The sequence below is a fragment of the Phoenix dactylifera genome, chromosome 13, assembly GCF_051530095.1.
Source record: "Phoenix dactylifera cultivar Ajwa chromosome 13, Ajwa_hap1_PhDact_Kaust_v1.1, whole genome shotgun sequence".
In the NCBI taxonomy this organism is placed as follows: Eukaryota; Viridiplantae; Streptophyta; class Magnoliopsida; order Arecales; family Arecaceae; genus Phoenix; species Phoenix dactylifera.
The window spans coordinates 22097666-22112066 of NC_143202.1; the positions used below are offsets into that span (position 1 = coordinate 22097666).

Genomic DNA, 14401 nt, shown 5'->3' on the forward strand with positions numbered 1-14401 from the left:
ATTATTATTATTATTATTATTATTATTATTAAAGGAAAAATTCAGGATAGGCTTGAAAATTAGTTGTGCTGCATGCCTGTCTTGACAGGGAGAGCATATCTGCTAATTTCTGTGAGGCTTCAGTGATGCAAATGACCTGAATTTGTACACAGCCATCAATTACAGTGGATAGAAATAACTAACAAAGCCTAAGCAGCTTACTTTGGAGTTTATTATGGGGGGTAGATGGAGAGGAACTACAAAAAAAGATCCAACACTCGAGCAGTTGGAAGTAAAATCATCTTATCATGAGGAGCTGCAAGCTTATTAGGTTATGAAAACATGGCCAATGTTGTGATCCTTGGGATGGCCGGTAGGTGCAGACTATGTGACCAGAGAGCTGCTCCCAGCTACTGGTAAAAAGTGATCAAATCTTGCAGAACTTTGAAGCCAGTGTCCTCTACCTAATGCACCTTAATTATGAGGTTGGTAATCTAGGATTAGGTTTAGAGCTGCGCTTAAGAACTCCAGAACTTTGATGGGTAAATGATTTGATCAACAAGGGCTTGGCCAATATGAATAAGTTAAGACTAGTTACTAATGTATTATGAGAACTGATTATTAGCACCACACATTGAAGAACAATAACTAATGAACCACCTGAATTAGCAGAATGACATATATCTTTTTAATCCTCAATCCATATGACCCATGTCAGTAAAAATGCACCTAGTAACAAGCTAATGAAATCAACATATCGTATGTATAAAAGGGAATATAAGTGGTTCATAAACTACGATTGTTCCAAGTGCGAGATTTAAATGTTTAAATACAGTTCAACATCTAAAAGATTTTTAAAAAATTTATGAAGAATAACAGGCTCATGTACTATGTAAGTATTATCATTAGTGACATAACCATTCAGTCATTGGCAGCCAAAGATTAGAATTGCCTTTAAATCTGACTTCATTATGCATATGATATTCCTCATGAATTTTCTAGTAGATTCTCCAGGTACAGATTCAACATGTATCTTCCTGTTGATTGCACATCAAGCCTTTTCTCACTGGGCTCATACTTTCCCTTGCGTAGCTGGTATCGATGGGTCACTGAAGAAACTGTGTAAGCTTGTCCTTCTATGGTGACACTCTCTCCGCAGTGTATGTTCTGCTTCATGAGAACAAAACAATAAGAAGAGGGTAAAGCAATTATCAAGGAAAAAAAAAAGAGAACGCAAGATAGAATTCTAACCAGAAATCTTGCATAGTTTTCAAAATTAAACAACAGAGAAAGAAAAGTAGTAGATAGTGGTAGTCATGCATAACTGGATGGATACTGCAAAATGTAGAGGAAGCCAAGCTTCCTTTTAAAAAGGTACTCAAGGGATGCACTCAACACAGGCAATAAGCATGATAAAGTAAAGAACAACTCAATGTAAAACATCCATAAGTGCATTTGTGCAGCCAATATTGATTGATTTGATATGCAAATGGAGAAGTGTGAATAAGACCTTTTCCTGCATCTTAGGTGATGTTGCTGTTAACATCATGCTGCTGTGTAATCTTGTACATTACATTCAGTGACATAAAAATAAATACAGGCGATTTTTCTTGATGAATGAATTGCACAGTACAATTTGACAAAAATGAGTCTAAGTTCACTAGAGTTGTTTGCAGCCAGTTTCAAGACATCAACTATTATTTTAGCTTGAAAAGGATCATCATGCATATAACTGAAGGCATGTCCTGCATGGGTACAAAGACAAGCCAACCAATCTCTTAATTTGCAGCTGCTAAACAAGCCAAAAAGAAGACACGTACATCTTCAGGCAACAATTTTTATAGATTCGGAGAACTAAATGGCAAGGCACTTACTAGATTCTCCAAATTTAGAAGCTTTCCATATGATTTTAGCAACCATAAATGAAATGAGAAATAGTTTGTTAGAGCTTGAAATTTTTTGATGGAAAGCAAAGCAGAGATCACATAGATACCAGAGGGAAGCAGCGGACGCCGAGGCTCCTCGGTGGGGGCGTAATCTCGACAACTTTGTATGGGTAGTGATGATCCCGGTCCCTATCCTTCTCCTTCTTTCGGCACCCAACTTGCTGAAGGAATCCACCCTGCAGCTGCCAACACCATTCTAACAAACCTTAGGAAGTAAAACTCTTTAAGATCCCAGGGGAGAAAAAAGAGAAGACATGAAAACCTCCAGCACCTTGTGATAAGAAATGGTGGTGGAAGCCAATGCCATTTAGATTTAGCTCTCCTGAGATCTGAAATGCTATATGATTTGGGACTACCTTTTGTTTTTCTTTTGTTTGTTTATTATTCTTAAGAGGATGGTCCCAAAGAGTGGTGCTGTCAATACGTGAGGAAGCGAAGGAAGCCATCTCTAGAGATATTTCGGTTTTGGTGGTTGGTATTGAAAGGGTATTATTGAATAGCTGGATACTTTGGATGTGAGGTTTTGGTGGCGCCACACAAGGAAAGGGTGATGCAAGGGCAAAGATGATGGTGGTACGATTGGAAGAAACATCGCCTGTTGGATAGATTTTAGATATATATATTTGGTCAAAAAATTTAAATAATATTTTTTTATTTTTTAAGCTGATTTGTTACATTTGGCAATAGATGGATAAGGGTACACTGCAACATTGATCTATTTGGATTAACCATAGATTGATCATAATATAAAGATTTTTTTTCCCGTACATGAAAACAGTAGGATTGTGAGAGCTTGCATTTAATTTACTTATTGGTCAGATCTAGGGCTAAAAAATTTAAATAATAATATTTTTGGCCAATTTTTTTGAGCTGGATTTGGACTACGATCTATACGGACTAGAGAACACTGCAGCACCGATCTATTTGGATTGACCGTGAGCTAAACGTGATGTTTCGCTATGTAATGGGTAGAATTTTTCTGTCGTATGGGCTCAAGGGCTTGGTAGTTTGTATCATAAGTTTGTCGCAAACTAGCTTTTAGTCCGCGATGCTATTACAGACAATGGAGCAGCTAGCTCACACATGCAGTTTCTGGTCACAGTCAGCTATTTATCATTATCGTAAAGTTTTAAGTAATGGGGACTGAACTTGTTAGGGGAAAGGTTTGAATCTTAAGCTGGTAGTCATAGTACTGTTAGATGCGCAGTTGAATGCATGCTAGAGAAACCTTGAGATAGAGGACAAGGCAAAGGTAACACGTAATTAGCTGTGGTCAGTTCTGAAAGCAACTTCAAGTTTCAGAGTAAGAATATATTCTGCCTACTTTGTTACTTGGATGGAACAAGAGACTGGATGCAATGGAGCGTTCATGAATGATTTGGGACGGGCATTTTGAGTTCCTAATGTTCGTCACATACACAGTATGTCGCCTTTTTATTTTGCCTTGGCTTTTCACTTGTTTTTTGTTGGATCCATGGGGACTGTAGCATAGAAACTGCTCATGGGTTCTGTCTCTGTAACAAGAGAGTTCATTTATATTGCATCTTATACTCAAGCACTAGTATCTGCTAGCTCGATGGAGATGGAAGAGATAGATCATTAGATAGATACATTGATTGATTCTTCTATTCATGTTCAAAGTAACAATTGATAGGAGACTTTTTGAGCTTATCTTCCCATAAGTGGATTGGATTATACCGGTCTATGTAAAGCATGTTTAGGAAATCTAGCAAGATCGAGCTGAATTTCTTACTGGATTTTGTAGCCCATGTCAACCCAACATCCCTATAATTGGAATCATGTGTGAAGGAGAAGAAGACCTTTGCAGGTCAGTTTTTTAATCCTGCAGGTCTATAAGTTGAGATTTAGACTAAGACTTGAGCAGGCCCTTAGAAAACTGTAGGTTGGGCAGGTAACAGATTCGATTTCTTGCAAGATATTCCTGCAGAAATATCCAAACAGGCTCTTATAATTTTCGGCTTCTGACAATAATAATGAATTTATTATATGTGGAATCCACATCTCATGATGGTATGGCCTTTGGACTTAGTTGATGGGCATATGCTGTTGAGAGGGAAGTGACTTAAAAAAGTGGCTGCTTGGGTGGTAGAACTGGGATACAGCATCATGTATGATGGTGCTTTACAGCATGTCCACATCGCCTAGGGCTGATCTTGTTGATATGCAAGGGACTATGGTTAGAGACAAGGAACAAGGGAGCATTCCCAGATCTCCTTTTCTCCTTACCCAAGAAAGGTGAGAGTTTGGCAATGACTTTCTAAAAAGTTGGCCAACATAAATCTTTGTCCTTGTACACCCACCTAGCCCAAACCATAATGAACCATGGTAATAATGGGTTAAATAGGTCATTTGATTTCAACCTACCAACCTACCAACCTACCAAACTAAAGGAGCTTTTGGTTCATCCATGCTCTCTCTTGTTGGAAACCATGAAATTTGGTGAGAGAAAAATTGCTGAAAATTGTTGGAACCAGCAAGCAGCTAATTTGTGGCTAGAATCATACATAAAAGAAAGTCGACTGTAATTTTATGTCTCGTTCAAAAGGATAACCTAGCTCATAAGGAGCTCATTTATGTCGCACGAGTGGATGAGATCACTCAGATCACCTAAATTGGACGCATATATACATTTCTTGCATGATTCGGTCTAGGCTTAGCCTTTTAGTTATGCTTGCTTCTGAAGTTGTAATTTCGCTCAAGTCTAAATCTAGCTCCCAACACCATCAAATTGTTATTGAAAAAATGGATTAGTTGCAGGCTGTAGGCTTCTAATGATCAACGATTTCGATTAGGTTCAAAACGGTGAACATGCCTTTTCGGAATAGTATCTTGGACTCATGCATGTTGGAGAAAATTATTATCTTAACTGTGTGAATCCTCAAAGCCAGAGTACCATGATTTGCTACGTGCCAAGTGTGCATCATTAACTAGAACCTACAATCTCTATCGCATATCAAATGCTAAAACATTAGGTGTGGTTTGTACCACCCTTTGTCTTGCCTGAAAAATATTTTTCACTTAAATTTTTTTCAAATTTAAGTAAAATACGCTCGTTTATCTTCTCTCAAAGGTAATGTCTTCGGAGACATAGTCACAATTGGTTCATCTCCAACAATAAGTACACTTATCGACCATCAAATTGTATCTCTAGCTATCAAGAAATAAGATGATTAATTAAGCTTCCTAGTTGGATTTTAGATTCATGTCGAGTGATCAAAAATCAATGAATCCTTAAGTTAGATTACCTAGAGTCAAATGTTAACCGAGTTTCAGTGGTTTCCTATCAGATTTTCATACACTTATCCTTAATTCCCACTTCATTTTCTAGTCTTTCATCCATTGGCAAATGCAATCTTGATGAAGTGGTTAAGAAAGACTTTCTAGTCTTTCATCCATGGTGTGTCACCAACCTTCACTATTAAAAAACCCCACCAGATTAGACCTAACAGACCATCAGCATCATTATGCTGCCCAAAAGCCAAGCGTGTTGCCACCCACCATGTGCTGTGTGCTCTCAAATCCCCCTTAAAACTCGCCACAAGAAGCTCCACTCAAATTACTATTCTAGTAGGACATCTCCAAAATATACCTTCTCTTTAGAAAAGAAGCTTATCAGAGCCTGTACTTCAGCATTTCTTTAGATACAAAGCATCTATCAATGAAATCTTTATCTTGAAGCACGCTTCCAAAGCCTGTCCAACCTCTCTATAAGTACTCCACACAGACACCAAACCATCAGCACGCATTTAGAAAGAGAGAGAGAGAGAGAGAGAGAGAGAGAGAGAGAGGAAGAAGAATGATTAAGCTGAGATCAAAGAAGCTCTTCAAGAAAAGTTCTAAATTGAGCAGCGGTGGGAGCGGCGGCGGCGGCGCTGGAGGCTGCGGTAGGAGCGGCGACATTGAGTGGGAGCTGCGGCCTGGGGGCATGCTGGTTCAGAAGAGAGAGGGAGCAAAGTGTGATAGAGAAGGGGTGATCACTGTGAGAGTCTCCACTGGATCACATTGGCATGACATCTCCATTGGAGCCACCTCAACATTTGGTAAGCAAAGGCTTCTTTTGCTGATATTAGATGTGGAGTTATCAATGCTGCTTTGGCTATGAAAGTGATATAAGGTGCTCATTTACTTTTTAATTTAGAAAAAAAAAAAAAAACTCAAACGCTTATCATTTTCATTAGTATTTTATTGCTGCATTTGGTATCTGTTGCTAGCCATTATGATGGCAGAAAACAGCTTGCAGCAGCAAAAACAAACAGTAGTATAGATATCAACCCATGCTTATTTAGAATAAATGTACTAACCATATGATCATCAACAACAATTCTGAAATTTGTAATGGTACAATGTTAAATAAGTGCAAGGTGGTCAATATATAGTTGTGTTATGACAATCATGACATAGAAAACTTGCCACTAAATATTTTCACAACATGATGGAAGCATAATAACAATATTCTCCAAGTTCATGATAAAATTTTGAAAACATTCTCATTCTTTTCCTTGTCCAAATGCTTCTCCCTGCTAGTTTCAGATTATTCAATCATCTACATATTTACCCATAATTTTTCTCAACTTACGCGAGAAATACTCTTTGTTCTTATTTCTTGGGCACCTATTTTCAAATAAACAAATATATATAGATAGATACATTAATGATCTTGAATTCTCTGTTTTATTAATATGTCAAATTCATAGTCATATAAATCTTTTTCCAACTTCTGAATCTCTGACCCAAGACAACTTGATCGAACTTGCGACTATAGAGGTTTCTTAAATGTTAAATATGCTGTATATCAGAAATGTTAAACATGCTAGAAAACTATAGTAAATTTTCTTTTAGTGTTAAAAGCTGAACAATTGATCAAATTCCGCACTGTAATTATGCAATAGCTGATCATCCATGGGTTATTGTGGCATTACAGCTGAGTTGAAGATGATTGTAGCCATGGTGACAGGGTTGGAGCCCAGAGAGCAGAGGCTTTTGTTCAGGGGGAAGGAGAGGGAGGATGGGGATCACCTTCACATGGTGGGAGTCAGGGACAAGGACAAGGTACTGCTGTTAGAGGACCCAGCCATCAGGGAAATGAAGCTGAAGGGAATGACAAGAAGCCAAGTCATGGGGAGCCCTTGTCACACCATTATTGAGGTGTAGGCCATGGGGCTGTGCCTTTGTTTCCCTTAGGACTGACTACTTCAGAAGGTGCAAGGCCAAAGGTTCTGCTGCCTCTGCAAAAGATGAGTAGTCTGCTTCTGAATGTAGTGTGGTCTTGAGTTATATGTAAAGCTGATCTCAAGTGGAGATGTTACAGAGTTGCATTCCATAATATATGGTCTGATGGAATGAGAACCTGGCTCACCTGTTTACTTCCAAGTATCAACATGATGCTGAGTTTTATGTGATAATTACTTTTTATCAAGGCCAAAGGTTCTGCTGCTAATTACTTTTCATTTAATCATTTAATTTTTGGGTAACTCTAAGCTTAATAAAATTGGTGAGCTAACACCCTCCCTTTCCATCAAAACAAAAAAAAGGATGTAAAGTTAGTCTTTTAATAATTTTTTAAAAATTTAAAAGAATTGCAAAGAGAATTAAGACCCAAATTTACTTGTAATGTAGGCGTACAAAATTTGTTTTTTTGGGATGTGTTAAATGAAGTGAAAGATGACTGTTATCCGAAGAGTTCGAGGGAGGGGATGTGGGAGATTAAAATTTTTCACTCTTTACTTCATGAAAACATTTTTAAAACATTAAAATAAAGGGTTCTTAATGCTTGGATTCATGTTGGTTGAGTAGGCCGATCAGCATCATACACCCTCATGGTGATCTGACTTAAAATCCATCTCTTTTTGGAGAGCATGAGTTCGATCTTTCGAAGCTTTAGCAACTTTCTCTGAAGCACATCATGGATCCATTAATGTCTCACATTAATATGCTTGGTTCTGCAATGAAAACTTAAGTCCTGCACAAATGGATGACACTTTGACTATCATAATGTACGATAATATGCTTTTTGCTTGAGCCCATGCTTCAGCAGGCAATAAATTCAGCTTCTGCAGCAAAGATGGGTACCCACCTTTGCAATTTGGACTCCCATAAAATAGCTCGTCCCACAAAAAGAACCAAGTAATCCAAAGTACACTTTCTTGAATCAATATCTCCTGCCATATCTACATCTGTGTAGTCTTATGACGAAGGATTGCCTTATCCATAACACAAACACCTCTTAGAGGTTCCTCTAAGGTATCTTTGAAACCATATTACTGCTGCCCAAATGCTCTTTTCCTCCAGGATTGGGAAGAAACAGGTTGACCAAGCTAGCTGCATTTCGGCATATATCAATCTTGCAATGGCCAAAGCATATTAGATATTCTTCATTTCATTGATATAAAGGGAAATGCAAAGTAAATTGGCCCCTACATTCTTTCAAATCTTTCCAGGGTTGGTTTTGGAAAAACAGAGATTTCAATCACCTCTCTCCAGCTTGCCATCTTCATGTCACTTTGGTTGCATGGTCCCCTTCTCCTGCAACACATCATCAACAAAAGCTACATAGTTTCCTGCCCAGATCTCTCTTTCTTGTCTCCTTGGCTCCTTCCCTCTTCCTCCAACATAAATAAATAAATAAATAAATAAATAAATAAATAAATAAATAAATAAAAAAATAAAATGTCCATTTTGTCCTTCCTACAGCCTTTCTTATTCCGGTCTAAAGTAGGCTTTTTTTTTTTTTTTTTTTGCTAGACCGGATGATTGATACAACACGTGTACAGATGCACCCAAGAAAATCAGAAAGCAAAATATTACGGAGCTCTAGAGGCAGCTCCCCATCCCCCGCCCATAGGATGTTATTGGCATGGTTAGCCACGGAGGTGGCCACCCAATCTACAGCCCCATTGGCTTTTTTAAAAACATGCTTCGTCTGGATAACCCCTCCATCCAGCATCTATCATCTAGATATCTCTAGTTTCAGTTTGTGGAATAAAGCAGGATAAGTAAGGCCTAGAATACTTATTCGTGGTAAATTGGATGGGGAGCAGGCCAAGTGTCACCCTGCCTTATCCCAACCTTGTGTTGGGCCATATCTAAATGCTGGATTTTCCCAGGCCTGCGAGGGGACCAGTACTGGGAGTCTGGGATTGCTGAAGTCCCCATTCCACAATCTCCAAAACCAAAAGATTACAGCCAAACTTCTAATCCGTTCTCAGTTCTGAAACCAAAGGTAAGATTCCACCTCCTCTTCCTTATGATATAGATTAAGAACCAGGCTTTCTATTCTCCTTTCTCCTTGTTAGTTTTCTCAGAAGGCTGCTCTTGAGTGCTAACTTTCCTGAATGGAATCCCTTTGTCTGGAATTTTACTTCTGCGCATAAAACACCTCTCCAATATGCAATCTTTAAGCAGTTATTACTCAAAAGGAGCCTCTTTGGCGACTCCATATCTGGATTCTGATACTTTTCCCCACTATACTTTGAGGAAGAGGAGGACGGAAAGAGGGGTTTGTGGTGGTATGTGTGGTGGCAGTAAATTCTCCCACCTGTTTTTTCTTTCAAGCAGTACTTGCGGTTTAACTAGTTCTAATCTACATCCGAGAACTGGGTTCTCTGCTAACAATCCCAAGCTAAGCTTTTGTGAATCAAAGATGAGTCCTTTCGGAAAGTACTTTGCTTTGGCTTTGGCATTGGAGCAAGAACCTCATGGGTGTGAGCATGTGAAAGAAGTAACAGAATCAGAGAAGCCTGAGGGTAAGGAGGTTAGCTTTGACTCTTCGGGAGGTATTGGAAATAATGAGATATGTGATGCCAAAGATGGGGAAGAAGAAATGGTTGTGGACTTCGAAGAGACTGCTCGCAGGGATGGTGCTGAGTCAGTCGAGAAAGACCGGATCGATGTCCGAGCATTAGCTGCAAGTCTGCATGATGCTAAAACTGCAGATGATGTGGAGGAGTTATTCAAGAATTTGGAAATTTTGCCTCTCCCTGTTTATTCATCAATGATCAGGGGGTTGGGATCAGATAAGAAATTGCATTCTGCATTTGCTCTTGTTGAATGGTTGAAGAGAAAGAGGGAGGATACTGGTGGATCAGTTGGCCCGAACCTCTTCATTTATAATAGCCTCTTGAGTGCAGTCAAGCAGACTGAACAATTTGATAAAGTTGATGAGGTCATGGATGATATGAAATCACAAGGCATTGTACCAAATATCGTGACTTACAACACTTTGATGTCAGTTTATCTTGAACAAGGGCAGCCTAACGAGGCCCTCGATGTTTTAGTGGACATTGAGAATAATGGTCTATCTCCATCTCCTGTCACCTACTCAACTGTCTTATTGGCCTTTAAGAAAATGGATGATTCATATGGTGCACTTGGATACTTTGTGAAATTGAGAGAGCAATATGAGAAGGGGGAGGTTGGGAAAGATAAGGATATGGACTGGGAGACTGAGTTTTTAAAGCTTGAAAAGTTCTTGATGCGCATCTGTTATCTAGTGATGCGCCAGTGGCTTGTGAAGGAAGAGAATCCAACTGCCAATGTCTTGAAGCTTCTAAGTGATATGGATATGGCACGGGTAAAACCAAGTCGTGTGGAATGTGAGCGGCTTGTGTGGGCATGTACTCGTGAAAGCCATTATACTGTAGCTAAAGAGCTGTACAGAAGAATAAGGGAGATGGACAGTGATATTAGCTTATCAGTATGTAATCATCTCATATGGCTGATGGGTAAGGCTAAAAAATGGTGGGCGGCTCTTGAAATTTACGAGGATTTGTTGGATAAAGGGCCTAAGCCAAATAATCTATCATATGAGCTGATTATTTCTCATTTCAACATCTTACTCACTGCTGCTAGGAGAAGGGGGATCTGGCGATGGGGTGTTAGGCTGCTTAACAAGATGCAGGATAAAGGCTTAAGACCAGGAACTAGAGAATGGAATGCAGTCCTTGTTGCTTGCTCCAAAGCATCAGAGACTTCTGCTGCTGTGCAGATATTTAGGAGGATGGTGGAGCAGGGAGAGAAACCAACTATACTCTCTTATGGAGCACTGCTTAGTGCACTTGAGAAAGGGAAGCTTTATGATGAGGCACTGCAGGTGTGGGAGCATATGCGTAGAGTGGGTGTTAAGCCCAATTTGCATGCATACACGATATTGGTTTCGGTTTTCATTGGCAAGGGAAGTCCTGATATGGTAGATTCTGTTCTTCGTGAAATGGTATCATCAGGTATTGAACCAAATGTTGTCACCTACAATGCAATAATCACAGGATGTGCTAAGAATAAGATGGGTAGTGCTGCTTATGAGTGGTTTCACCGCATGAAGGTTCGAAAAATCAAGCCAAATGAGATTACTTATGAAATGCTAATCAAAGCTCTTGCACAAGATGGTAAACCAAGACTTGCATATGAGATGTACTTGAGGGCTTGTAATGAGGGGCTACATCTTTCTTCAAAACCTTATGATGCTGTTTTAGAGTCATGTCAGGCTATGGGTACAAGCATAGATCTTAATGCTTTAGGTCCTAGACCTGCTGAGAAGAGGAAAAGCATAAAGATAAGGAAGAATTTGTCTAATTTCTGTCATTTTGCAGATGTACCTAGGAGAGGAAAACCATTTGATGAGGCAGAAATGTACTCTACACAGATGCAAGAAAGTCAATATGTAGATGGCATTATTGATGAAGTCCGTTCGTGAGACTATCTGCTAGCTACCCTTTGTACTTTGGCTGCCCTAGTTTTCATGCATTAATCGCTTAGAGCAGAATTCATCTTCAAGGTCCTTTATTACGCTTTTTTGGTGAAGTATTAAATCGCAGCAAATCTTACTGCACCGCCTCATATCCATTAGAATTTCATTGGCACAAATCAATAAGTTTGAGATTAACATTCCCCTCTGCACTATGATATTCTGTCAGTGAGTATAAAAGGAACCACTCAGTCTCTTAACTTTTTACCGTGCTCTGTTGTTTGCTTGGGCATAATTAGCTTCTTTTTACTTGAATTTTCTGACTGTTATATAATTCCAACTTGTTTTATAAAATCATTTTCTGATTTATAACTCTCATTTTCCTTCTGCAATAGGTGTATATATCATATTAATTGGATTACAAACAATGTTTGACCACCTATTGAAATATTATTCCTAGCTCTGCATGCTGGAATGCACGATTTTCATTAAAAACAACAAAGCAGTACATATGCTACATGCTTTATGATAAGTGTTTTCGTTGTGAAACATGTGATTTGTTCATGAGCATCATAATGTACATAATTAAACATTATCTGCATCTTCTTATCTATTAGTTCAAACAAAAAATTTCCAAGTCAGCACCTCTAAGTATTGTATCTGCCTAATTGGAATTAGACTTATATAACGTGTCCATTATTTTGTTCAATAGTTATTAAATTGAGGTATTGTAGGCTTTTAGGATTAGTTCAACATGTTCGAGCTAGAAATACTTCCTCATTTATGAAAAATAAGAGATATCTTGCTGATTGTTCATCGCATATCTTTCACTATTAATTATAGGCACATTTGATATGAATATGAAGTTTGTTTTAAGGATCCATCAATCAGCTTGTTGAGTGGTCTCCTCTTCTCCAAAAGGTGCCTCCTCCTCCTTTGTGTAATTATGTCTACAATGCACATGCTGTCAAGATACCATCTCATTGAGCTTAGTGCTTTGTGCATGGTTTTAAAAACTGCTCAAACGAGATGGTACGACCAGTACCATGCCGTTCTGACACGGAACCAGCATCCGTACAGGTGTCGGGATGCTGAAACAGCTATATTGGTATGTAACGGTCATATCGGTCCATACCAATGCATATCGGCAGTATTGTACCAGCCATACGGATCGGTATCGATGGTTTTTCAATTTTTTTTTGGAACATGTTAGTTTCGATACATACCGTCAATATCAGTACGATACTAATACTTTATATTTCGACGGAAAAATGACGCAGGGTTCAGTACGGCTATTTAAATCCTTGCCTATAATATTCTAGCTCCAAAGGATTCACATTCCTTTCAAGCAAGAAAAACTGAAGTCTCTATTTCAGAGAGAGAGAGAGAGAGAGCTTAAAGCAAATGCCAGAGAGGCATCAGGATAAGGGTGAATATTTTATAGGCCCAGAAACTCCATTCAAGACCATCTATCTTCAAGTACAATAGCAAAGATGAATTACATTTGGTGGTGAAGATGTAGCACATGCATCACATGGATGCTCAATGACATAAAAGTGGATCATGTTCCTCCAACAACTATTTTCTATGTATTATTGTTATCTTATACAAATATCATAGTTCAATTTTATATGAATACTATTCTTTTGTACTTATGTAGTTTGTGTAATATTTGCATAGCAGTGACCACAGCTTTTGTCTTTATATTTACTGGGATATTGGTATGATTGATTGATGATATTTTGCATATTTTTTTTCTAAGATTCACTTTTATCCTTACCTATGCATTGTTTTTTTATCATAAACTAGTCAATGATGTCTTGACTAGTGCATGTAAGACTTTATGGCCCTTGTATTTTTGCAACACTGCTATGATCATGCATCGGCATTAATGTAACATCTCAAAACATCTTTCTCTGCTGCACTCGGAGTGCTGTAATGCAAGAAGACTTACTATATAAAATGTCAACCAAGAGCCCAAGTACCTGGGTTATGTGTATCTTGAATGTTGAGACCTCAAACTAATGAAAAATCAATGGTTTGGGCATGTCACAGTTTCTGCAAAGAATAGAGGGACAAAAAGTAGAACAGAGAGTAATAGGATTCAGAAAATAGGATTCTATTGAGGCATTCAAGATTCATAATCCACTACCTGATTTCATGGTGCACTGAGCATGGTGCATAAGCTGCAACAGTTGAGACATTACCTTGCTTTTCAATCAAGAATGTGCATAAAGTTCTTATTTCATCCTAAAAATTTGGATTGTTGAAAAAGCATGCTCACAATTCAATGGACTTGAATCCAAAAATATAAACCAAGATCAATTAAAACTTGGATCCTTCAGGATGCCTTCACAGAGATATGGATTTTCAAGGATATGTAAATCGTTTTGCATTTATCCAATTTTGTATCAGCCTATCTTCATAATTCTCGAACCCTATTCCAACAATTGTGTCATGTGAAGATCTAAAGAACCACTGGCACCTTAGCACTTGTGCATGGAAGCTTAACTTGAAACTCTGGATTTTTTTTGGCAGAAGGAAAAAAACTATTGATGGTTTAGTTCATATTGTGGGAATCTCAATAAAGGTATAGCTGTCACACAAATTGTGACCCCCCACACAGTATCAGTCACCAAAGTAGACATGAAGTAACACTATACAAGCACATTTAGCTTGCATTTTCTTCTTGAGACCTTTTTACTTTTTTTTTGTCATGTGGGAGTTAGAATTAATTTCTGTTTACTTCCTTTTATCCATTGGGGGAGGAGAAAAA

At 38.4% G+C, this 14401-nt stretch overlaps 3 protein-coding genes across 11 annotated transcripts; 2 read left to right on the forward strand and 1 right to left on the reverse strand.

The window, feature by feature from the left end:
* Positions 1-743: 743 nt before the first annotated feature.
* Positions 744-2473, reverse strand: LOC103720293 (uncharacterized). 5 transcript variants are annotated; one of them, XM_039130906.3, is made up of 4 exons: positions 2197-2365; positions 1973-2101; positions 1854-1874; positions 744-1146 (listed from the first exon to the last, which is right to left on the reverse strand). In XM_039130906.3, exons 1-4 carry the CDS (start codon positions 2230-2232, stop codon positions 967-969), a joined length of 366 nt encoding a protein of 121 aa, XP_038986834.1. In that variant the 5' UTR covers positions 2233-2365; the 3' UTR covers positions 744-966. The 5 variants fall into 5 exon arrangements, 4 of the variants coding, with proteins under 4 accessions (XP_038986834.1, XP_038986833.1, XP_026665493.2 ...); XM_039130905.3 differs by having other exon boundaries at positions 1973-2107; XM_026809692.4 differs by lacking the exon at positions 1854-1874 and having other exon boundaries at positions 1973-2121; positions 2197-2473.
* Positions 2474-3255: 782 nt separating this feature from the next.
* Positions 3256-7383, forward strand: LOC103720303 (Ubiquitin-like superfamily protein). Its single transcript, XM_026809686.3, has 2 exons — positions 3256-5986; positions 6868-7383. The coding sequence occupies exons 1-2, from the start codon at positions 5743-5745 to the stop codon at positions 7095-7097; spliced, it is 474 nt and encodes a 157-aa protein (XP_026665487.2). The 5' UTR covers positions 3256-5742; the 3' UTR covers positions 7098-7383.
* A 1569-nt stretch (positions 7384-8952) lies between these two features.
* On the forward strand, positions 8953-13329 carry LOC148700267 (Pentatricopeptide repeat (PPR-like) superfamily protein). 5 transcript variants are annotated; one of them, XR_015972718.2, is made up of 4 exons: positions 8953-9165; positions 12469-12546; positions 12706-12799; positions 12906-13329. XR_015972718.2 is itself a non-coding variant. In XM_088709905.2 (4 exons), exon 1 carries the CDS (start codon positions 9331-9333, stop codon positions 11632-11634), a length of 2304 nt encoding a protein of 767 aa, XP_088566031.1. In that variant the 5' UTR covers positions 8964-9330; the 3' UTR covers positions 11635-11853; positions 12469-12546; positions 12706-12799; positions 12906-13329. The 5 variants fall into 5 exon arrangements, 4 of the variants coding, with proteins under 4 accessions (XP_088566031.1, XP_088566033.1, XP_088566032.1 ...); XM_088709905.2 differs by having other exon boundaries at positions 8964-11853; XM_088709907.2 differs by having other exon boundaries at positions 8964-11853; positions 12706-12733.
* Positions 13330-14401: the final 1072 nt, after the last annotated feature.